Below are 26412 nucleotides of genomic sequence, written 5' to 3' on the forward strand. Positions count from 1 at the left end.
GACGTCATCATTTTTAATTGTGATTTGTTGTATAAAATGTATGGCTTACTCTGTACTAGATCTTCCTTTTTTTTTCTCCAAGACTTTATTCGAACAGAACACATTTTCAAATTGAAATGCAATGACAGCAAACATATGGGAATATAGAAAAGCTAAAGAAATACCATTATTAGTCAAAATTAAAATGTAAATTCAACACCACAACAATTAAAAAGATGAATAATATGATTAATTAAACTGTCAAAACTAGTAAATGTCCATGATACATTTTATTATATATGCTGGAGGTCATCATACTCCAAACAGTCCAGAAAAAGAATCAAGCATCATTATTTAAAAAATCCATGAGAATATTAAATAGTATTGAATTTTGCTGCAGCACATTTTGTGAATGAATAGCAGTTGTAAAATGCAGCTTATTATAAATAGCTTCTTGTGTCTCAACTCCTATTCAGTGAAGGATAAATGGGTCTGTCCCTCAGGGCAGGAGGAGATAAACAGCGCAGATGAAAAGAAAGAGGGGGAATCCAGGGGAGAAATGTTTCTACTTCACTTGAACGTGTAGCTCTCATCATCGTACTCCAACTCGTCATCGTTGTCCTCTCCCAGCTGTCCGTACCGGAACTTCCTGTACACGGTGCCATCCTGGCCCATGTAAACAATGTCCTCATCATCATCGTCGTCGTCGTCGTCCTCATCATTACCCTTACTCCCTGAGCGACGTTCAGCCATGTCAACCAACTGAGCCTCCTGTAACTGACCTCCGGAAGAGCTGGTGCGGCCGCTGTAGGATGCTGAGGAAGCAGAGCTGTAGCCACCGCCATATCCCCTGGCCGAGCCCAGCTTCTCGTACCCGCGGGGAGTGATGTCTGGGGGCGCCCTCTTGGAGCGGGTGTGCCTGATGATGAAGACGACAGCCACCAGTCCCAGCACCAACAGTATGCAGGCGATGATGAAGATTGTCGGATTACCCCTGGCCTCCTCTTCCTCTTCATTTCTGAACGCTAAGTTGGTGCTCAGGACGCACTCTCCTAGAAACCCACAAAGACCAGTAAATCTGTTTCTCTCACTGACAAGCTGCTTAAATCCAGCTGGGAGAAGAAAGGAGCGGATACAAATACTTGTATGCTCATCTGAGTCAACTTCAGTCATTCCATGCACTCAGTGATAAGCATAACGAGCAGCAGCAAGTCAATTGCAGACTGTTTTCCCCCTTGGTTCAACCTCTGTCTACATAAAGACTGCACTATCTTAATGCTTTCTTTATGTCAGCTTAGAGGGAGATCTACAGGCATGACACAAGGGGCTTCAGAAAAAAAAGAGTCCTAGAACAGTACGTCATAAAAAAGCCATAATATAGCATGGTGAAAATAGTCATGTACAGCATGTCCAAAAATGTAATAAAAAGATACCGTATATTTATATTATAGTATGATATAAAATAAGTCTGAAAAAGTCATAGTATAGTTTGTCAGAAAATAAATCATATGATAGTATGACATAAGAAATTAAAGTGATAGCACAATATGTCATAAAATAGACAATTTGTGCATGTGGAAAGTTGTCATATAAAGTCATAGTATGTCAACAAATGTCTTTGTATGTCAAAATATAAAAAAAGACAGTTTAGTATTTAAGAAATAAAATCATGAACAACAGTGAAAATATAGTATGACAAAAAAAATTATTAAAAGTCATAGTGCAGTATGTTGAAAAAAGTAGTATGGTATAAGATTAAAAAAAGTCATAGTATAGTATGTCGAAAATAAGTAATATAAGTGAAAATCTATTATGTCAACAAATTCAAAATATGTATATGTATGAAAAACTGATATAGTATGTCAACATAGTTCACATACTATAAGCATGTTGAAAAAAGTCATAATTAAGTCTGAGTAAAGCATGTCGTAAAAAGTAATACAAAGTTATAGTATATTATGGCAAATAAAACCAAAGTATAGTATGTCGTGAAAAAGTCATAGTATATTATGTCCAAAAAAGTAATTTTATAGTATGTTGTAAATACATCATTGTATTGTATGTCCCAAAAACATTTAAAAAGTCATAGTATAGCATGTCGAAAAAAAGTCATAGTGCAGCATGTCGTAAGTAGTCAAACAAAGTCATACTTTTCGTGTGATGATCCCTCCCTTCCACTAGGGGTCTATGTCCGGTTTCTCTTTCTGTCTTTCAGGTTGTCGCTCATCAGCTGACGGGACACACCTGAGCCTGGTGGGAGTGCCAGGTATAAAGGCCCCCCTCTTCTTTGGCTGGCGGCTCCTCTTCTTTGGATGTTACGGTTGTTTATTTGTTTTGTTTGTTTAGTTTGGTTATTTGTTCTTTAAATAAATAAATGTCTATTTATTACTTTTACCACTCGTCTTGTCTCCCTTATGTTGTAACCTTTGAGCCGGCTTATAACATATGCTGTAAAAAGACATGAAAAAGTGATTGTATAGCACATCATAAAAGTAAAAAAAAAGTCATAATATAGTATGTCGAAAAAAGTCATAGAAAAGTCATACATAGTATGTTGAAAAAAACAAAAAAGTCATAGTAAAGCATGTACATCTTTTTTTAAAAAGTCATATGGGATGTCGAAAAAAATCATAAAAAGTCATATTATAGCATTTCGACAAAAATCATAAAAAGTCATAATATAGCATGTCGACAAAAATCATAAAAAGTCATAATTTAGCATGTCGAAAAAATCATTAAAAAGTCATAATATAGCATGTAAAAAAAAATCATAAAAAGTCATAATATAGCATGTAAAAAAAAATCATAAAAAGTCATAATATAGCATGTTGAAAAAAATCATTAAAAAGTAATAATATTGCATGTCGAAAGAAATCATTAAAAAAATCATAATATAGCATGTCGAGAAAAGTCACAAGGGTTAGCTATCCTGAATCTTTTAAATACAACAGAATTCCATACATTTTATAGAACCACCTGATCATTGGTAAGTACATGACATCACTGTCTTCTCTAAGGTTTGAACCTGAAACCTCTTGCATGAAAGGTAGGTGTGCAATGCACTGAACCAACAAAACCAGTAGTACCAAACTCATTCATTAAAAAAAGTATTTGTATAGCATGTCGTAAAAAGTCATAAAAAAATCATAGTATAGTATTTCAAAAAAAGTTATAATATAATATGTCGAAAAAAGTAATAAGTGAGTCTATTATGTCAAAAAGGTCAGAATAAAGTATGTCAAAATATGTATGAAAACTCAGTATAGTATGTAAAACCAGAAAATCCTAATATGTCGAAATAGTTCATAATTGCATGTTGAAAAAAGTAATGAAAATGTCATGGTTCATTATGTCATAGTATTGTATGTCCAACAAATGTAATAACAAAAATAGTATGTTGAAAAAAAGTCATATAAAGTCAAAGTATAGTATGACATAAAAAAGTCATTGTACAGTATTTCAAAAAAGTCATAGTATAGTATATAAAAAAAAAGACAGTATAGTCATGAAAAGAAAGTATTTTGAAAGTTGTCAGAGGAAGATCATCGGGTAGTTTGTGAAAAAAACTAATTGTGTACCATGTTGAAAAATGTCATGAAAAGTTTCAGTATAGTAAGCCATAAAAAAGCCATATTATACTACAAAATAAAAAAATATAGTTTGTCGATAATTATCATGAAAAAAGTCATCGTATAGCATGTCGTTAGAATATAGTATGCAATAAAAAGTCACAATGTATTTCATGAAAAGGCCATAGTATAGTAATAAGTAATAAGAAAAAAAGTAATATTATAGTATGTCGAAAAAAAGTCATAGTATAGTATGTCAAAAGAAGTCACCTACAGCCCGCCCTAAGCTATCTGTCACTGCACATACACTGTATGTTTGGCAATTTGGGACTTTTTGGCAATTTGGGACTGTTGTTTAGACAAAACAAGCAACTTAAAGATATCACCTTGAGCTCTTGGACATTTTGATGGTAATTTTTTGCTTATTATGAAGATAAGCAATATTGAAATAATTATAATATTATAATAAAATATTATAATATTATAAGTCTACTTTGCAAGGGAGACAGAGAGAAGTTTAATCTACAGATCATTCCCCTGTAAAATCAGAAAAGATGCTACAATGATCTGAAGTTGAAAAAATCCGACACTTCAAACCCAGCCATGTGCCTCTCCATCCTCCTCCATTTTCTTTCAACAAGCAAGACCGACCTACAGCCTACCTCGAGTCTCGGTGCAGTTACAACAGTCCTGCTGTTCCGTTGTGGCCGCCTCCTCCTCCTCCTCCTCCTCCTCCTCATGGCGGCAACAAAGCAGACAGCGTCCTCCAGCCTCTAAGATGGCCTGAGTAGGACACATGGTGCAGTTGGCTGGACCAGGCCCGCGACACTCCATACAGGATCCGTCACAGTCTTCACAAGCGTGGCCTGAATTCTGATGAGGGACAAGAGAAAAGGACTGCTTCTGAAAATACTACATACCCAGACTCACAGCTACAGCATGCATTTTAAATCACAACTACTGATTCTTTGCCTCCAAAATATATTTGTAAAGAACTTTATTTTCTAAAAGAACTGAATTGAAGTGATGCACTGCCTCTCTGCTTAACTAAATTAATATACATCTACCTGCCAGACACTTTCAGTCAGTTGCCTCACAGCATGAGCCAGGAGATGTATACTGCTGTTTGAGATTTATACTGGTGCAGTAATAAGTCAAAAATATTAGAAATAATTATTTGGCTGAGGCAAGGACAGGGTAAGGATTTTATTTTTTAAATAAAAAGTCAAAGAGTGTGGTTACCTTTATCACAGGATACAGGCCTATGTCGCACATGGACTCACACAAGCCATCTGAGAGCAGGTATCCAGGGTAGCATGAGTCACAGGACTGGGTATCTCTGCCTGCAGATACACAACAACTTAAAGAGTAAGTCTGGGTGATATTCTGTTTTTATCTTATTTTCAACAAATCCCAAGAAAATATCAAGACCAACAATCAATTGATCCTGCAATCAAGTATTGTCTATGTAGCCAAAGCCTGATATGTATTCCTCTGTACCATGGAGATCGATTGAACCACGCCACTGCACTTGGTGATGTTCATTATGATTTAACAAGAGCACCGTGTTGTTTTTAGTTTTTTTTTGTCAATCCAACAAACACCGTCCTGCTGCTGGTAATACTGAATGGTGATTTTGTTTCATGGTATACGTTGACATGTCAATATATTATTTTAAGATGAATGTCCCTTTTGTAGCATAATGCAATACATTTGAACCTGTACTGTATATAACATTATTATTCTTGAAATATAGCACAGTCCAATGCAATCTCACCCGCAGATGTTTGTCTGCATGATATCAAATTACTGCAGAGTCGACGCTCATACCTGAGCATGTTCTGCAGCTGGCGTGGCAGGCATCGCAGGTCCTGTGTGCACTGTCGTGGTAGTATCCCTGAGGGCACGAGGGGAGGCAACGGCCTTCTCTCCGCAAGTAGATAAGACCCAGAGCGCAGCTCAGGCAGCTGTCCTCCTCGCTCCCGATGCACTCACTGCAACTCGGGTCACACTTCTCACACATCCTTGAGCCTGTGTTTCCATAGTGACTATCGGATGGATAGTGAAGAAAGTTATGATGGATTAGATTCAATTAAAAAGGAGACGAGGTTGGAGTTTTGTTCGTCCTCAAAGGAACTTCATTTCCACAGCTACTCAGTCGCTTGCAGCTTTGCGCAACCGTAAGTACCCAGACATGATAGAAACCAAGACGCCATGAGAGAGGAACCGCAGCCATAACAAAACACTTCAACCCTTTGCCGAGGAGAGTGAGACACAGGTCCTGCATAAATTCAAAGTCGTATTTTCTGATTTGCTATATGCTGCTTTGCTCCCAAGAAGGTCTGAAAGGATGTAGGGCGGCACAGGAATAACAAACCTTTGTATCCCTTTTGTGTTTCCCCTGGAGTATATAACTGCACCTCAATTTAACAGACCATTAATTTAACCGCACCCCAAATAAAATAAAGTCTAATTAGCATTTTACAGGCCACATGAAGGGCTATTTAAATCTCAAGCTAAATTAGCTTCTACCCCCAAAACTGCAGCCCTGTCCAGCTAACTGAAGACAAGCAACGGTTTAGTGTCCACAATGACATTAAGTGACGAACCCGATCTTTTATTAATGACAACACTGTGTGACCGCACTTAATGTGATGGATGAGTGGCGCAGCTGGACGGTGAGCAGGTTAAACTACCTGTGCTGGCAGGTCTCCACACACTCCTTGCCCTCTCGAAATAAGTGGATTTTACAGTCGAGACACTCGTGGCTGTGCTTTCCAACGCAGGACTGACAGGAAGGGTGGCAAGGTTCACATCTCTGCCCCGACTCTTCATAGTAGCCCGTGGGGCATTCATCCACACAGGTGCCATCTGTAGCAAACACACAAACACACATAATCAGAGAGCTAAACAAACAAGAGCTATCCAGCAGATTTTTTAGAGAATTCAAAGACCAAGGTCGACTCACTGAGCAGGAGATGTCTCTGGTTGCAGCTCAGACAGTGACTTTTGCCCGGACCTGAACACCGGTGGCAATATTTGTGACACGGGTGGCATTCCCCGTCCTGGTCCGCGTACTGGTGAGGTGAGCAATTGTTGGATGATGGCACACAGTGGCCGTGGCCCTCTAGCCTCTGACCCTCTCTGCAGCTGGTGCAGGAGCCAGCGCGGGAGCAGGTGAGGCAAGATGCATCACAGTCTGGAAATGCAAGTAAGAGTGTAGCAGAGTCAAAAGGATTATATCACACAGTGAAGCACATCTTTTTTCATATGTATCTGATATCTAACATGGTAGTAGTCTATTTGATAATAAAAGATATTACTACTCAAAGATATTTTCTGTAGTGAAACACTATCTGTTCGGATTTTCACCTATTGTGGTTCTCGAAGAGTGATCTGTGAAAAGACTTTCTGCAGCCTGTTTTCACTTCAGATGAAAATAAACATTAAAAAAAAAGAATCACCCTCTGTCCATTGTGCAGTGCAGCAATGCACTTCCTTTTAAATGTCTTACTGCTGGCAGCTACTGTATGAAGCAACAAAAGTGGGCATCGCCTACAACATTTTCCTTGGAGAAACACACCATCCTCTGTGTTTTTGAAGAACAAAACCAGAGTGCGTCTTTCTCCAGGGACTCTCTTTGGCATCGCTGTTCTGTTTTCAGAGTTTGACAGCTGCCTGTTAACCGTCTGAAAAAGCGTCGCTATTTTAGTCTGAGCTAAAAGTCAGGAAACACACTCAGGCATAGTAGAGAATATAATTCAGAAGACGCATGAAGGATACTCAATAGTACATTAAATGTTCAGAAAATAAAGTTTCAGGAGAAAAAGAGCATCTCTGACTTCGTCATACCCAAAAGGGCAAGACTTCTGAATGTATAAATGTATAATAAAATAAGTGAAACAATATTCAATGTGCTGTATGTTTCCTGTTGTACCTTTACATTCTCCAGTCATAGCGTCTCTATAAGTATGGGAGGGGCATGCTGCCAGGCAGGCCCCGTTGTGCAGCGCGGCCTCGGGGTCCATACAGGCATCACAGTCGTTAATGTTCGGGCCGTCACACAAAGCGCAGTCAGGGTGGCAATGCAAACACTCCCTTTGCTCTTTGTCCTCAAAGAACCTCCCGGGACAGTCTAGCACACACAGTCCCTCGTGGAGAAAGTGATACTCTTCACAGCCTGCACAAAGAACAGCTTTTAGCACTGCATGGAAGGACAATTTAGTGCAAGTCAGTGAAACTATACGAAGCACCCTCAAGTCTTGGGAGAGGCAGACAAGAGGAAGGAAAGTCCTCTTTCTGTCAGGCATGGATTTCAGTCGCTCTCAAAAAGTGACAAGACGCGGATGAAAAATTGACGTCAAATGTTGCCATTTTGACGAGCACACTCAATTGTACACGGTAGATTAAGTAAAATGTCTGGCAATGTCATTTGGACACAATGCATTTAGTGGAGAACAAGACTATGAGTAACTGTCGGCATGCTAACACGTTCAGATTAGCAAAGCTAAATCCTGGTGATGATTATCAGGTATAATGTTTATCACCTTCAATATCTTTGTTCATCTTGTAAAGCATGCTTTACGTTTGACAATTAGCACTAAACTCAAAATACAGCTGAGGCTGATGGGAATGTCACTGCTTTGGTGTTCAGTCATAATCCAAAGTAGTTAATGGTGCTACAGGAAAAAATTAAGGGATCATCAGTTATAATTACAATTCCTCCTGTAGGCAACGTGATTGCCTGCCAACTTTCATGCTTTCATGGCAATCCATCCATTAGTCGTGAGTTATTTTACTGTCAACAAAATGGTGGCGCTCGAGGGAAAGTCAGGGAATCACCAAAGTCATTGGGATACATTGAAATAACTTAACTGTCAAATGAATTGCCCTAAAATGCTGTGCATGCATTCATTGGTTTCCAGACAGTATGAATCAAAGTGGTGGACCAACATGATCCAAAGACGATATATAGAGATCACATTCTGGATTTAACTGAAGGAGCATTTAGATCTTTCAGCACCTGTGCACTGCCCAAGAGGGTTGCACTCCTGGCAGACCGAGGGGCAGTGTTGGCACTCCCTGTCGTGCACAGTGTGCGCCGGAGGACACTCGTCCACACACTGGTGCTTGTGTAAGAGGAGAGGTTCTTCACAGCTGAGACAGTGGGTGGCGTTCTTCCAGCAGGAGGCACAGCCAGGCGCGCAGCCACGACACACCTGGCCTGCAGGATAACCCCTGTGAGAAGTCAGACAGACATCAGTAGACACAAGACAGTACACCGGGCTTACTATGCATGCATACTCAGTTAAACCAGGCTGAATAATTGACAAAAAGTAGATGTATCACTAAACAGATGCGTTAACTTAAAATTCCTACTTAAAAATGATGTACGTGTAAACATTGTTGTTGTATTAAGACTCTTAATTCATTCATTTGTTTTCCTTGTAATAGGTGTCAAGCTTGACTACATATATTTTTTATTTTTTCACTATTTGAAAAAAATAAATAATGCTGTCATCAATGTGCTGCTTGGGTAAACAAGAGGACATGTTGCCCTGGTCATTGCTTCAGTCTACAGATGACAACTAATAATTCATCCAGACAACCATGTAGTACGTAATCATTGCTAAAACAAAAAGGTGCACGGTAGCTGCAAGTAGTAAAAAAAGTAAATAAAGCCCTCATGGCCAAAAAGTTAAAATAGTCATCTCAGTGCTAATGGATGCTTCAAGGACCTCTTCAGCAAGGATTCCTTCAAACTCAAGGATGTCACAATTTAATGGCACATAAACATCAAGTGGCGAATGTCAGAATCATGGCCGGCTAATACGTCTCCTGCCATGTTTTTTTTGTTGGACTCTTTAGATATCGTGCCTCAAACATCTGACCTGATGTTCAAAAGATAATATAATTTTGCCACCAGGGTAAAATCCCTACAGTATTTCCAAAGGAGAATAATCAATTTCCGGATAAAGCTGGAGCACAATCACGTCCTAGTATGTAAAAAGCATGTGAACACATACATATCAAATTCATATTGATAGGATTGACCCCTGACCTGACACACTGTTGGACACAGTGTCCAGCCTGCAGGAATAACTGAGCTTTACGAGTGTTCTGACAGCGCGTGCAGTGCTGAGCGTCCACGCACTGCGAACAGCCTTGAGGGCAGGCCTCACACACGGCGCTCAGCCGACTGGCAAAGAAACCCCCCGAACACTTTAACACACATGTTTGCTGTGTGGTCAGAAACCACCCTGGGAGGAGAAAGAAAGGGTACACATCAATACTGCGCTGCAAAATAGATTCATATGTTGTGGGGGAACCAGGGAAATATGAAACTGCTGTCTCAGATCTGAAAGCATACAATACATCTAATCTGACCTTTTGCACATTTTGTACACTGGTTCTTCTCTTCTCCAGAGCAGGACTCACACGACTGGTGGCAGTTCTCACACTCTCCATCATCTGAAGGGGAAACAAATAGTTATTGTATGAATAACTGTCCTGGCTGACAGATGGAGGCCGAACAGTCAGATGGTGGTACACAATCTTCTTAGTGACTTGCAGTATAATGCGGGACATGGAGGTTGTTATAGTTCGAGATTTTGGGAAAAACTGTTTTCTGCCTACTTGTCAAGAGTTAGAAGAGAAGATTCATACCAGCTAAAGAGCACGTGATTAGCTAGCTTAGCATAAACAAAGATGATTGTTGTTTTACTGGGGTAGTATGCTGCAACTACTTTTTGGATGGGCGTAATGACTTCCATTAGTCCAACCTTTAACTTTGAACGAAGCTCAGGCTAGCTGTTTTCCCCTGATTTCAGTCATTGTGCTAAGCCAATTGTCTGCTGGCTAGCTTCATATTTAGTGTACAGACATGATAGTAATCTTCCTACATCAGCATTTAACCCACTCTTCACAATCTAAATCAACTGACAACTACAGAAAGGCCTTTCTGCATCCTGATACACTGTGCTAATCCAAACTGTGTGTGGAGGTTTGAGGCTTTAATCTAAGGTTTTGTAGTTGCTAAGATTAAAAGTTTAATAATAACTTTAGTTCTGTGTGTTCACTTTCAACCTTTGTAATAACCTATGTACTTTTCTCAGTTACTTTAGTTCTTATAATTAAGATGTCTTGTCTCGCGCTAATTAGCATATGTTGTTTAAAGGTCTGCCCTACTAATTCTTGGGGGGGAACTGAATGTTCAGCATATACAATCAATTATTTCAAAGTCCGTATCTGGCCGACGTTCAGTAGTTCTGCCTGTTTCGAGTACTTAAGTTGGCACGGGGTTCAGGGACGATGGCACACAGACCAATTACCCTCCAACATTTATTTTCTGCCCCTGTGAAAGTGCCCAAATCCCTGATTCATTATAAGCAGACAGTTGGATTAGTGGAATACATAAGTATTAGTCTTACCGCTGCGAAAGGTCTTAATGGGACAGACCTCATGGTCAGATACACACTCTCCGTTTTCTAGCACCTTCCCTTCCTCACACGACAGACAGTCATCGTGCTCCGGGCCGTCACATGTCACACAGTCTGAGTGACACTCCTCACAGTCATTGGTGTCTTCGTCGCCGTAGAAGCCATCAGGACACGCTGAAACACATCTCCCCTCTGGGAAAAAAATGGACGTTTCCTCTGTTTTTGTATGTAAACCAGTTAACTGGGCAAATTCACTGATTAAGTTACTTGTACTTTACTTAAAGAGGGATACCCGCCAATTTTACACATCAATGACTATTTACAAAACCTGTATCAAAATTCAGTTTTAATACATTGAATAGGTTGAAATAATGCCGACAAGGCATTTTGGTAGTGAATCTGTCCCGTCTATAGTTACGAAAGACTTTTGAAGATTAATATTTGAAAATGAGCAATCATCTCGTAAAATACGAAGCATTAAATTACCCAACATAAAGTAGTAAAGAGAGGAGATACAATTAGCTCGACCTGCTGTAACATTTAAATGCTGCATCCGTTCTAACAAAACAATAATATAGTCAATAAGCAATTACCTTGTTAGCTGAATGACCAAAATGCATGCCCCTTGTTAACCTACCCCTCTCCATCCCATAGTAGCAGAGGGGTGCCGGGGCAGACGGGTTGTTTAGTTAAACGTGTTAGTCTGCCCGACTCGTTGACTTTATCTTGCTGAGGTTTGTGCAATTGAGAAATCCATATAAACTGTACTTACTGCACCGTGTATTGATAAAACTATGGCGCGGTCAGTGGTGCTGAAGTGGCAGAAAGATTTGTAATTGCTAATTATTTCTTTCTTTCTTTTCTGTCAGTTGGGTCTGATACAGAAAACCAAACAAGCTGGAGCATTTAATTCATTTGAACAAAAAGGTCAATCCCCCCAGTTAAAATGTTTTAAACTGCCCTACTAAATATACTGTAGCAAACATAACAACATGTATAACAAAGTACATTTACTCAAGTACTCTACATAAGTACAAATTTGATGTGCTCTAGTTGAGTATTTCTATTTTCTGCTGCTTTATACTTATTACACTACATTTTAGGAGAAAATACTATACATTTGTACTGTACTACATTTATCCGACAGCTATAACTATTTACTTTAGAAATTAAGATTTCACATAAAACAACGTGATTATCTTATAAAATATGCTACAGTATAAACTACCCAATGGTATATACAATTAAAAAACTACAAGGGTAAAATGCTACTTACACAATAATGCATCAGTAAATAACAATCAAACATAATATAGAAGACTCACATTCTAAGACTTTTACGTGTAATGGAATATCTTATATTGCACTATTGATGTTTTAAGTAAAGGATCTGAATACTTCCTCCACCACTGAAAATACTGCTTCATGCCTTCTTGTCTTGACCAAGTTCTACCTGATAAGAAGAGGTCGGTCTCACACCAGTAGCACTCATGTTCATCACAGCTCACGCAGTTGTCATCACACGGAACGCAGGTCATCTCCTCCTCCACGCTGTACGTCTTAGCCGGGCAGATTTTGTAGCAGCCATCCTGAAAACTGATAGCAAGAGCTGCGTCTATACCTGTGGTTTCCACTCACACTCGACACACAAATCCACTCTGCTCTCACAGCAAAAAAAGGGCTCTTTTCATTCTAGCATATCAGTGAAGTGAAAGGCAGAGCGAGTGCAGGGAGGCTAGATCACACATGGCGACAGTGAGGCACACAGCCTTACTTGTAAAAGCCCTCAGTGCAGGAAAGGCAATGCCTGGGGTTATCTGTTGAAAGCAGACAAAAAGAAGCTCTCCTTTTAAAACAGGAACTACCGGGAGAAACCCTTCAACATGGTGGGCAACACACCGAGGAGGAAAGCTCGGTCTTCATTGCGAGAAAACTTTATTACGGTTACTGAGCGGTGACTTACACAAGACACACTTTCTGCAGCCCTCCTCACAGGCCATGCAGTCGTCGTAATCTGGATCCTCCACCTCCCCTGAGGAAAAAAAAAAGAAAAGGAAAAGAGTGAAAAAGAGAGATACAGCGAGAAAAAACAAAAGAAAAAGAGGGCGAGACAGCGAAGGGACAGGAGCTAGACAATGCTTTTCAAGGTCATCTTTGACACTGTAGCATGACAGGTATAAGAATACCAAGCTCATAAATAACACTGTGACCTTGTTTACCTTCTCCACACTCCAGCTTCACGCACACGCCACCAGAGAGGTAGTAGGAGGAGCTGCACTTGAGGCAGTGAGCGGGGCTCGAGCAGAGCTGGCAGTGGTCCGAGCAGGGCTCACAGCTCCTCTGCTCGGTGTGGTAGAAGGCCTCAGGACAGGCGTCCAGACACAGGCCTTTGTACAAGTATCGCTCCAGGCCAAACTTATCTGGAGGACAGATCGCCAATCATGGTGTGAAGACGTGTGGTGCTGAACTTTCTAGTCATGATTGCTTTTGGTTTTCTACAGTTCCATTTGGATTTTGGCGTCAAGTTGATAAAATACACAGGTTCGGTAAGTTCGGAGGCATAATAATCTCTTTATTCTATTAACTTATTCTATGCACAAAACATTCAGTATGTCATTTAGCTTCATAGAAAATAACTTATTTTTCGGAAAGTGAAACAGTCTGTCCAGTCCTCACCAGTGTCACAGCTGGTACAGTTGGCAGGCCTTGCGTCCCCACAGGTGGCACAGGTGTGGTCACACAGGTGACACTGGCCACCTGACTGGTACTTGCCCTTTGCACACTCCATCACACAGAGGCCGACGTCCAGAGCCCTGCAGCCGACAACGACATCCAAACCACTTTTTGTTTTAGCTGCAACACCACAGATAAGAATTATGTCTACGGAAACGAGATGAACACGCCAGCACGTAACATATGGCAGAGTTACAGAGATGAAGCCGAGCGTGTTGACACAGGGAGGAGAGGGAGGGGATGGTTGGATAAACTGGGAGGCAATGGGGGATTTTTGGATACTGATGCTGATTATTTGAAAATCTAATTTCTGATATACAATCGACATGCTGGTGAGCAATATAGCAGCAACACTAAAGTATCACTAACATTGTAAACAGTGAATATTCATATTCAGTACAGTCAACATTTTTTTTTCAATTACCCAATAAATTATTTAGTCTATGAAAAGTCAGAAACTGTGAAAATCTGCCCATCTCAGAGCCCAAGATGACATCTTCCAATGATTGTTTGAGCAGAAGTCCAAAACCTAAAGATATTCAGTTTACAGTAATTAGAAACCTCCTAAGAAGCTGGAACCAGAGCCTGTTTAACATTTGTCTTTTACTAATTTTGCTTGAAAGAATTACTGAAACGACTCATCAATTATCATTATTATAGTTCATTATAGTTGCCAATTATTTTTCTTTGAATCGACTCGTCAATTAAGTGACTGATCATTACAGCTCTGCTTCATTTTCTTGGACATTTTGTTTGAAATTAGAGAAGACTCTGGCATAATAACACACACAATTAATTTTCATTGATAAAGAATTGTCAGCATCTTACTGGCTTTGATTTTTAGAACACCAATACATCCGTGAAATATTGTTATTTGTGACTCTAAATCATGGTGAAGCAACATTTTTTTCACTCAGAGGGATGAATTAATATCCACTCTCACCCTGTATCTACAAAGTCAAGACCAACCCACCGTGAAGAACCACAGCTGATGCAGTCTTCTCTTTGCGGCCCTGTGCACTTCAGACACGTTGCATCACATGCGTGGCACTTTCCATTACTGTCCTGGTACTCTCCTGATAGACATGCAGCAAGAGTACGACTCAGAAATTAATCATTATCTGAGGCTTAGATACCAAAGGGTGCAAGCCACATACAAAACACCAAACAGCTCACGCTGCACATTTCTACAAATAAACATGACTGACTTATGGTTGACTCAGAATGAAGAGTAATGATAACACATGTCTTGTTGTAAATATTTACATATATAGATATCAAATATCCATAAATCAGCTTTTATACTCTCATCAAAACAGCTGTTTTCAATTAAAAAGGAAATAATAGTTTTTTTGCGACGTTAAAGTAATAAGAACTGAATGTGTTAAGGTTGCTTTAATCATCTGGCAGCAGTGAGCCAACACGTGGTAGAGGAAGTAGATGGTTGACTGACCGTCTTTGCACACAGTGTTAACAACACACGCTCCCTCCTGCAGGCTGTGACCGCTGGAACAGCTGCTGCAGTTCCCCCGGCTCGGCGCCACACAGGTGAGACAGCTGGCGTCACACCTGAGGAGGAGAGCACCGAGACTGAACACATGCGCACGCAAACAAACATACTGATGACAAAAAAACACACACAGAAAAACAAACTACACCCATACAGGCACACAACTAAAAACAGCATGAATCGAGCACAATATACACACACACACACACACACACACACGCGCACGCACAGAAGCCAAACACCAGAATAAGGCCTGCCATCAGCAGATAAACAAACCACCCACACCTGAACACACACCAGTGAGCTCACCTCCTACATATCCTGTGCCCATCAGCTATCTCTGGGTTTGGCTCCGTGGCGTAGAAGCCAGCACTGCAGGAGGACACACACTTCCACTCCTCCATCAGGAAGCCTTCTGCACAACCGTTGCATGCCGCAACACCTGCACCTGATGTCGCCCGACGCAGGAACAATGTGTTTTTAAATGGACACAGAAGAGTACTGCAAACACTCCCTTGTCATGTATTTTAATGACAATTCATAAGAGGTTTTCATACAGTTCATGACCCTTGACCTGTGCTCTCACCTGCACAGGTAGCGCAGGCCTTATGACAGGGCTTGCATGTGCCTTCCTGCTTGTCGTGGTAGAATCCCGCCGTGCAGCTCCGCTGGCACCGGTTCCCCTGCAGACTGCAGAGGCCGGAGAGAGCATGTGGCACCGTGACACACACACAACCAATCATGTGACACCATGAAGATGACTCATTGCCTAGACTGTAGTTTTCCAACCCACAGCACACCACCACAAGTACTTGACGAACTGAGTCATTGAACACAGTATTGTGGAATCTTCAAACCCAACACTATGGTGAATCTGACAGGGATGTTTTGTTTTCTTGTGATGGTACTGAAACTGGTAATCAAAATACATTTTTCTTTTTGTGCTGTGTGCGAAGAGGGAAGGAAAACACATTGTATTATAATATAAAAGTTAAAAACATTGTAGCTTTTTCTAATTGTTATGACACTGCAGAGCGTTTGTGCACAGGGATAATCAGTATTCTCAGCAGCTGGAAGAGAAGGAGCAATGTTTACCGAGCAGTTCATTCCACCATCATCGGGAGAATTTGTCTCACCTTGTGTCTGGTTTGCATTCCGTGCAGATGCTGTAGGAGGTGCACTTCAAGCAGTTTTCACTGCACTTTCTGCACATATTTGCATCTGTGGGGAAATTAAACAATACACATGGAATACACATCACAGCGATTAATCAATCTTACTCACACACCCCTCAACTGCAGTTACATCAACTGACTATTCATTAGCAGGCTCATATGCAGCTGTTTCCAAACAGCTCTTTTGTAAGCCATGGATCCTTAAGAAGGTCCACGGGAGGATATTCCTTCTGTATAACGACAAAAACATCTACCGTGATCGAGGTAGTGGTTATCCCCACAAGCGGCCGTGCAGGTATCGGTCCCCTCAGTTAGGTAATGACCAGGTTGACAGGAAATGCACTGGTCACTGCGACTCCCAGTGCAGATCTTGCAGGAGGAAAAGCACCTCTTACAACGCCGGCGGTCGCCCCAGAATCCCCTTGGACACTCTGACACACACATCCTATTGGACGGACACGGACCAAAGAAAGTCTGGATCCATTTTCATTATCATAATGTTTCCGTTAAGAATTTTGATCCACATATAAAACACAAAAAATAACAGCTTCATATTTTAAATTTGCAATATGTGCGAGTCATATGTTCTGCAGTATCACCAAATACTGTATGCTGCATTCTGGATCTACAGACTGTTCTCTACGCTGTGTAATCATGCCAACCTTGTGCTGTTCTTGAACTTGAGAAAAAAGTGTAAACACGTGACACACTGCTGCGGGCTGGGCCCCTCGCAACCATCGTCACTGCATTCTGGGTCGCAGGGTCCTGGAAGGGCAAATAATCACAACGTCACTGCGCCATCATGGCTACAACAGACAAGTTATTCTCTCAGCTGCTGATATACTGTAGGTGCATATTTACATAAAAGAAAACTACCTGAACTAAAAACAACATTTAGCTGCTGTCTGAGATGTCTGAGCTTGAAAAAGGGGGCAGCTCAATACCAGCCGAGCACGTGACTCACCACTGTATTCTTCGGTGAGTTCACTGTCCATCAACATCTCAGCCGACCTGGCTCGCCGCTCATGATAACTGGGATAAGGCTGCCCTGCAGTGCCGTAAATCAGCAGGGACCACTCCTTTAGCGTCCCTGTGAAACAACAGAGAAACAGGAAGAGAGCAAGATAAGAGGCCTTTCCCCGGGAGGCCTGCACTGCATTTTAGCTGCGGTTCAAGTTGAACTTCAATGTATATTTCATAATACTGTGATGTTACAAAGAGGAAGAGCAGACCTAGTTCAGTGGTGTCTCTGTTCTGAGCGGAAGTATCCTGGATTGTCAAAGTCCATTCCCCTGCTGCCTGCTCCCCCCAGCTGTGAGTTGTCATGAATTCCCAGTTCTGGAATCCCTCGGGGGAGTCGTCAAGAGGCCTGAACCAAAACATTAAATAATCACGATAGTATTACCGCTACAGCCACAACTGCTGCTAATTATACCACTACTGCTACAAATGGGGCTGCTGCTGCTAATTCTACTACAGCTGCTAACATTACTACTACTACCTGTTCTGCTACATCTATTGTAGTAATTTAATATAAAAGTATTGATTAGTTCAGCTTTAAAAAGAGAATTTGAGAACTTTTACATATTTACTTTTCCCCCAAATGTACTTGAAATCACAGTCTTTTTGCTACATGCTGTATTTTTTACATTGCAGTTTGCCAAAAGTAAGAAACTGCATGTCGTAAATAGGATAGAAAGAATATATAAATAGAAAATAATTTTGCTCAGGTACCAGTTCCCTGAAACACCGTATGAGCACGACTCCTGCTATTTTCCAGTAGTGTTTGCCAAAAATCCAAACCCTCCCCAATAGTACAAGGTGCCAAATGGAAGAATTTAGCACCGTGGAGAGTTATGCTGTGCATTAAACAAAAATGTTGCTCATAGATTACTGTATGTTGACACCATGTGGTGACGCTTCAGGGAGAGGGGTGGTAATGTTTCCCACACATTGGGTGATTGAGCACTGCTCTAGTTACCTGTTAGCTAGCAACTGCGACACAGTGCCTGAAGGTGACGTGAGAGTAATGGAAAGGTCCCCGCGACGACTGTGAGTGATGGTTACACGGACGACGACATGCTCCACATAAACAACGTGCTGCAAGGGCTTGCTGGAGCAGCCTGCGCTCTCAAACACAGACATCAGCGGCGAGCCTGGATGAATAGTTCTGTCATGAGACGGAGACAGGAAAAGAATAAAGACACACAGTGAGTGGCGGAGATAAGAGCGGAGGCAGAAAAAAAGGGAAACACCAAGAGACGGTTACAAGGAAAGGAGAAGTAAAAAGGAAATTAAAAAAATCAAAGTATGCGAGAATCAATGTGAAAGAAATCCACGTGTGAACTGAGACTAGAAATAGATAAAGTGTGATAAAAGGGGAGGAATCAAGGGAAGCCCTGACTCAAAGCAGAGATGCAGAGCAGTTGGTGTGATACCTGCTCAGCTGGATTGGAGCCTCCTCCACACACTCGTGCTGTGTGGGGACTTGTTTCCAACGCTCAGCCTCCTTCACCATGCTCTCAGCATCCAGCAGGCCAAAGCCATACAGGTGGCTCACTGACACACACACACACACACACACACACACATACCACATTAGCTGGGGCATAAAAGGCGCTGTAGCTTATAAAAAACATCACACACTCCTGGGACTTTGTAGGCGTTTATTACTGTTCTGCTCACAGTATCTCATTAGTTTGTATGCTCGCTGCTTGATAGTTTCCCAAAAAAGAACAGAGAGAACATTTACAAAATATGCTTATCAAGCTGAACTTATCTTTGCTCATCTTCTTCATTATTAGTTTTGAGATGATTCAAAAGCGATCATGTAATTATTCATTTTCTCCAAACTGCTTGCTAATGCTGCAATAAAAATAAATAAAAAAAACCTGTGTGGAATTACAAATTTAGCAGAAGTCCAGTGGGAATACCTTTGTATCCGGCTCCATTAAAGCTCCAGTCAGGAGCAAGAAGATGATGAGATTTTGATGTCCGGACAATAATGTGCTGCACATCCCTCCAGGTGAGTAAAGGGCTGAGAAAAGGTCAAACGGAGAAAACACATCTCATCACCCGATCAAACCAATTAATGGCGCCTGCATGTATGGATTTTGCGTGTGTGTGGAAGAGCTGCTTACTTGGCTTCCAAAGTCAGAGCGATGACGCCTGCAGCCATGGAGGAGGAGAGTGAAGCCTCTGATTTAGCCCGGCTGCAGCTCTGCTGTGGACCCAACGTTACCTGTCGAGGACACCAGATCTTTTACATCTTTAACAATATCCACTTGCCATTCCAAAGAACTTGGCCTTAATGGAGTAAACTTACATTTTAGTTGAGTGATAGGATATATACCATTAAATGACATACATTTGTCTACCATTGGGCTTTTTTTCATATTTTATGATCATATTATTATTATTATTTTGTGGTGAATATGTGGAGTCAATGTGCAGGTGCTACTTTTTTTATTGATATGTTTTCTAAATGCCTTGCTCCTAGAGTACACGTAATTACATACTGTATAATTACATTATTTTCTTCCCTGGTGGGTTGCTGTGCAAAACACAAAGATTACTGCCAATCAATGAAAAGAAAAAAGTAGAAGTAGGTAATTACGTATTCCACAGGAGGGTATCTCTTCCTACTTTAAGAAGCCTGTCATTTGGCCATATTGTCTATGCTGGCGTGCTACCGAAGGCCTCTTGAGTCTTTGGCTTTCAGGATGTTTACAAAGCTTCTTACTGTATAATTAGACACGCTGCAACTGCTGAGGTGCTTTACAATGCAGCTCCTCCTTAAGGTTTCTAGTGCAAATGAACAATAGGCTTCGAAATACTTCTTTTGAAATGAATAGGACAATGCCAATTTCCAGATAATGTTTATTATTAATATTCTTATTTTATTCTAGATTATAGACCCTTCTTACAGCGTCTAACTATAGCAAATTTCACTGTTTGTGTCTTTCAAATTACTGTTCTACCAGAAAGAAAGTTCATTTGATTGACAGGTGTCTCAGCCGATAACACTCAACTGCCGAAGTTGTTGCTTGCTCGCCCCAAACACTGCTCCACAGAAAATGTGTATTTTTTGGCTTTAAGCAGCTTTAAGCAGCTGGATTGTTTGTCCAACCACAGTTGTCTGTTGACAGTTTGACATGTTTGCTGTGCAGACTAAAAAATACTTCTTAGACTAAAATACAAAAAAAAAAATAGATTCTCTCCAGGAAACATCTTGAAAATGATGCCGTTACATTTAAAACATAAAATAAACAGATAAACCTCTCGTGAAATCTAGTTAATTAAATCATTTATATTTGGGGTGATGGTCTCAAGGTTTTTTTTTAATCTTGGCAACTCTACCCGTAATGGATTGATTATAGTAAAGAAGCAATGTGCAGAGTGTGCTTGGAACCGGTGACTGAGAAGGAGACAGTGTTATTCTGTGCATCATAAACACCTTGAACTCCACAACACAAACGTGACTCCATTACCCCTGCAGACCCACCTCGGCACAGCATGGCACTTTTGGTACTTAGCACGTTACTCACAGCCTCTAACTCACCATTTCCTCCGTCTCCCCTCCAGTGTAAGCTGTCGCAAGTGTGGAGGAGCACTGCTCCAGGTAATCTGGCCGGCTTCCACGCCGAGTGCTGCTGCTGATAGAGACCGTGTAGATACTGCTGCTGTAGCCGTCACAGGAGCAGTGGTCCCCTCTTTGCCCTCCGTACCCCGACGCCCAGACAAAGACAGAGCCCCTCCCGTGCCGGCCCTGAGATTAATTGGGGGAAGCAGATTCAGCAGATTCATTTATTAATGGTATTTACACATTTATGAGAAGGAAAAGATATGCCCTTGAAGTAAATATACTGCCTCAGGTAGGACACAGACATAAACAAACACATGCAACCAACAAGCCTTATTCATAAACAAACTCTCTTTCTCTCACTGTGTTGATGCCATTCTGTAAAGCAAGTCGAGTAAGAGCCCCGGGTCCCTCCAAAGTGGCCCCGTCATCTTCTGGCCCCCAGCTAGCTAAGTAGATGTCAATATGCTGTGGTCTGAAGCTCAGGGATTGGGCCTCCACAATGTCTGTCACATCGCCATCCAGCATACGGATGCCTACGGGTAGAGCAAATGTTTGAATCCATACAAAACTTCAACCTCCAAAAACTCCTTCCCCATTCCAGTTTTCATGCCATCACTTGGACTCACCACCTATCCGCGCGCGGAAAGAGACTCCAACCGTGCAACGAGAGTTATTTGCAGCCGCAGCAACCGTCCCCGCACACTGTGTCCCATGGCTTCGGAGAAAAAGGAGGAGAACATCAGAACATGAGGTTAGATGCATATGCATGAGGAGACGATTGGGCTATTTCCGTTACATCAAACCAGTGAGAAGACAGAATTCAGACTGGGGGATTTGCATATCCATATGTGCATGTAATTACTGAAACGTGGAAAGAAAAGCGTGCATTTAATTAAAGTTAGAGTCGTGACGAGGAAAGGAAACTGCAAAAACAGTTGCAAAGAGGTATCTAGGAATAACAGGTACTCACTAGTTGGAGGCATTGTTGGAATTATTCGGAGAAGGATCTTCGTCTTGTCCGTTCACATCATAACTGGCCAGCGGATCCTGAATCAGATGGATAGTAAGTAGCAGCACATTATGAGATGCCGGTGGCTATCTGTCTCCGTTTCATCAGACAAATCACAAAGAGCATTATTCACCAGTCCACTCCGCAGTTAAGTGGCTCAGACGTTTAATGTCCATTCCAATACTGTTGGCCGCTCTTTCCGAACCTTTGGCCCAAAAGCTCTGCCTGCAAAATCTGTCTCAGCTCTGCGCGCTTACACTAAGAGCTCTGCCAAATAGCTTATGATTAATGTCCCCTTCTTGAGAACAGTGTCCCATCCCAGGGCACTTACATAATTTGGCTTCAGATCCGGATGCTCTCTCTCAATGCCATCATCGAGGACAGACAGCACCACACCCTTCCCGGTGTACCCTCTCCTCCAGGCCCCAGCAATGTTCATACGAGACTGGCAGCCTTTGGACTCATCACTGCAGTGCTGTGGAGCAAATAGTGAGACATTCAATTTAGCCCCTGAGTAAAGAATATCAGGGTATATTCTAGGTTCTGTTTGTCTGGGTTTATGTGTCTGTGTTTCAGACTTCAGCTTAGTAAAGGACAAACAATTAAAATAAATCAGACTCACAATGTACCAGAGGCTGTTCCAAAATGAATTGTTATAGGGCAGCGTCTGGGTGCGGTTAAACTGAGATCGAGCAGTGGGAAGGTGTTTGGTCTGGTCAGTGGAGAAGATGCGACTGTCTCCGGAGTTCCTTTTCACTCTTCTCTGGACCACTTGCTGTTGGAGCCATTCCACCTTAGAAGGAACACACAGGGTACTGGTACAGACATGGACATGTATCGCTGCATGGCTCAGCCTAAGTTGGACCACTTTGGTTTCAGACCAAAGTATCTCAGCAACTATTAGATGGATTGCCACAAATCTGGTCCACACCCTTTAGGATGAATTGCAATGACTTTGCCTACATGCTTAACTAACATGGTCAAGATGGTAAGCATTATACCTGTTACATATCAGCAGCTGTTGTATTAGCTCATGCTAGCATTGCTCTCGATCTGACAGAGCTGGACGGAGCTTTTGTAAATCATCTGACTTCTTTTTTGGATCTCAGATCTCAGCAATGACCTTAGTGTGTACAGTTATTATTGTTACTGGTAGAAACAATGGCAAAAGCTACAAAAAATGAGATCCAACTTGGAATAAACCACACTTTAAATGCAACGTGTGATATGGGCATTTTATCTTGAGCTTTTGTGGTTGTGTGAGGGGATGCGTGTGTAGACGGGGCCAGTACATGAACATGTGTGAGCTCATGTGTTTGGAGGGAGGGAGGGAGGGGACACGCTGCTGATTAATAATCCAGCAGAGTCTCCTCATATCCCATTACAATACCTTGGTCTCCTTGGCGACGCTGATAGCCACCTCTTTATTGGACACAGCGGACCTCTTTGGCGTCTCGTGGTGACGAAAACTGTAATAACTCTTCAGGTCTCCAATCTAGTAAAAAAGACATCAAATCCTCTAAATGCATTTGTTTTCAGGTGTAGGTGTGTTGCTCGTCCTGCTCCGTCACTGTAATAAACAGCTGATAAATTATGAATTGGTGTGTTTCATTAAGGCCGTTACCTTACACCTGTGATAGTTTTTCAGGCAACAGCAACCTGAGCCAAAAGACTCAAGCCACACTGCTGCTCGTATGTGTGTGTGTGTGTGTGTGTGTCCACAATGCCATGACGTAAACAGATTTTTCTAATGTATAAGAAAAGGAGCTGTAGCTAATTTTTGTTAAGTATAAAAAGGCGTCATACGTTGCTTATTTTCTGCGACTGACTAGAATACTTTATGATCCTAATTTATTCCCTGATGGTTCTGTTGTGAAATTAGCTTTTGACCTCCGCAATATAAAGGTAATTATCAAAAGGGTCTCATATCACCTATAGTGAAACGTGGACCCAAGAGCTGCAGCTTTCATTACAGCACCTCTCCTCAGGGAGTACATGTGTAGAACCGTATGGGCCTGGCCTCTATACCTCACTCTGTTTTATTTATTTGCTTTATTATTTATTGATTTAGTTTGTATTTGGTCATTCTGTGGGTGTATCTGTGGTCTGACTGATTCTAGTTCTTAAAGTTTCTTTGGAATAAACACTTTGCGACCTTGATTGGAATGGCAATAAAGTGCTGGATCTTGGTTCTTTGAGCTTTAACTGTTTGGATCATTAATATAACTTTATAGAGTCAGGGGGCTTATAATAATGAAATAAAGGCAAGAGGTGAGAGAACAAAATGTGAAAAAGCTTGGTATCCGTCTCACACACACATCTCAGCAGGCTTGTAATGTAGATGAGCAGCTGCTGACTTCTAATATAAAAAGTTCTGTTGGAGTCCTCCAAAGCAAAAACTTTTGGTGCCCATACGAAGGCTAATATTTTAACTTAATTCTGCAGTAGCTTAATGGCAGTTTAGCGCTACCTCTACCAGTTAGGCTTATTACCATCTTAATCATTTTCAGACATAATCATCTATGGCAGCTCCAAAAATGACTTTTGACTGTCATAAATTATCATGATTTTCTTAAATCTTGTACGGAAATTAATTAAACATTACTCTAGCTTCTGCCAAGCAGATGGCAGGCAGTGAATTGCTTTACAAAATTCCAATACATCTATGGAAAAGTGTTTGTCGCTGTTGCCATAAAATATCTTAATTAGTAGGACAGACACTTTCTGAAGCCAGCTTGCTACCTCAGCACACAGCATCTTATATATTTATATTACATTTTAAAAAGCACTCAAATCTGCACAAAATCTTCTTCAAGGCAAGAATAGGTAGCCATGTATATTCTATTTAACCTTAATTCAGTCCTCATCATGGAGTGCCTGGTGCTTCTTTTCATATAGCTTCTATTGTGCATTGTGTTTTTATGTAACTGTGTTTTAATGTGTCCTGTCTAGATGAGATACAAGTTTTAATCTACCATTATTATTAGCACAATACAATACAAATTTCTGTCTTTTGCACACAAATAGTAGACACAAAGTATTGTCCATTCTTTTCTATTCCTCTGCTGCACTTAATCTTAAATATAATACTATTTATGTTACTACTCCAGTTGGAAATGTGCAATAATATTGTTCTATATGACATTACAGATGTAATTAGCAGTCTGGTTATTAGATAGAGTAGTAACTTATTAATGTATCTGATTAAATCTAAATATTTACAGTGCTGAGCAAGAGAAGATCCTTTCTAAAGATCTGGGGCATTATTTTGCAACAACCATCATTCTGTAGGCTACAATGGATTATGTCTAGAATTGTTTGTCATTAGTTTTGCTGTAGCTCAAAGTCCTTCAATGGGATGAGGCCTGAAGCTTGTGGACTGACAGGTCTACACTCTGAGCATCCTATAATAACCCTACATGAACAGTGGCTGACTGACTGAGGAATTACAAACTTCAAAATATGATTTAAACAACAACTATAAAGACCACAATTTAGATCAAGGCTGCACATGCTGGGTGGGTCCTTGTCTGGTGCTTCTTAGCATGTTGCATGACACTTACCTGACCCATATTAGTAAATCCATATTTCTCTGCAATCCTGTTGACAGACTCACGGTCCCCTCTTATCCTTATCGCCCAGTCGTTGGTGTAAATTGTTGCGCGACAAAACTGGAGAAGAATTCCCATCCACAGCGCCAAAAAACGCATCATTGCTGCAGAGATAGCGAGGCTTCCTCTAATTAGACTGAGCCCACAGGTGGTTTCAGGCGTCCTCCCTGCACACTGATCTCCTACGGAGAGTGTTTCTCATTGCCCAAATTGAAGTCCACTGTCGCGAAGAAACAAGTTTCCTCGGATGTTCTGCAGGAACGGAAGGATGTTGTGCCGGCTGAAGTCGTCAAGGCTCTCCTTCAGCAGGAACAAGCACCTATCAAATTACTGCTTCAACATGGGAGCCAGGGATCAACTGCATTGTGTTCTTTATGAGGATCCCATCTGTGGCTGCAGCCTTATGTTGCAGCTTCGTCTGCATGTTGCATTTTTAATTGAATTAGCCTTCTTTTTCCTCATTAGTTGCCCCTGTTGTCTACTGTAAACACACGTGCAAACATGGGTAAGAAGTGGCAAAAGACATAAAGGGTCAACTGGCTAATATATCCTGCAAATTACATTACATTTTATGAATTACATTATTGTAAAGGCCTCAATTTAATCGTCATTGAAATTGACAAAGCAGCATAAAAATAATTGGCTGCTTTGGGGAAAAAAAGATTACATTTTTTTTTTCTAGGATCGTCTCATGATTTCATTGTGATGCAGTCTTGTGTGTCCTCTTAAGTCTTTAATGCCTACATGGTCCAAAATTACGGCAAACTAAATTTGTTTCCCTAAATACAAAAAATTCAAAACA

General features: G+C 41.1%; 1 protein-coding gene across 1 annotated transcript; it reads right to left on the reverse strand.

Annotated features, from left to right (window-relative positions):
• Positions 1-76: 76 nt before the first annotated feature.
• On the reverse strand, positions 77-25712 carry pcsk5a (proprotein convertase subtilisin/kexin type 5a; the record flags this gene model as incomplete). The annotated part of the gene is made up of 37 exons (XM_079178715.1): positions 77-1031; positions 4211-4421; positions 4791-4891; positions 5379-5596; positions 6245-6419; positions 6517-6747; positions 7486-7728; positions 8572-8786; positions 9610-9808; positions 9936-10019; positions 10979-11179; positions 12441-12583; positions 12762-12804; positions 12951-13019; positions 13207-13407; positions 13664-13800; positions 14694-14796; positions 15174-15289; positions 15540-15678; positions 15817-15920; positions 16367-16451; positions 16660-16850; positions 17068-17170; positions 17370-17495; positions 17638-17774; positions 18387-18575; positions 18844-18964; positions 19339-19442; positions 19546-19646; positions 20967-21173; positions 21351-21523; positions 21617-21705; positions 21961-22037; positions 22331-22474; positions 22622-22792; positions 23390-23494; positions 25563-25712. The coding sequence occupies 37 exons, from the start codon at positions 25710-25712 to the stop codon at positions 550-552; spliced, it is 5688 nt and encodes a 1895-aa protein (XP_079034841.1). The 3' UTR covers positions 77-549.
• Positions 25713-26412: the final 700 nt, after the last annotated feature.

This window comes from Pholis gunnellus (assembly GCF_910591455.1).
Source record: "Pholis gunnellus genome assembly, chromosome: 18".
Classification (NCBI taxonomy): domain Eukaryota; kingdom Metazoa; phylum Chordata; class Actinopteri; order Perciformes; family Pholidae; genus Pholis; species Pholis gunnellus.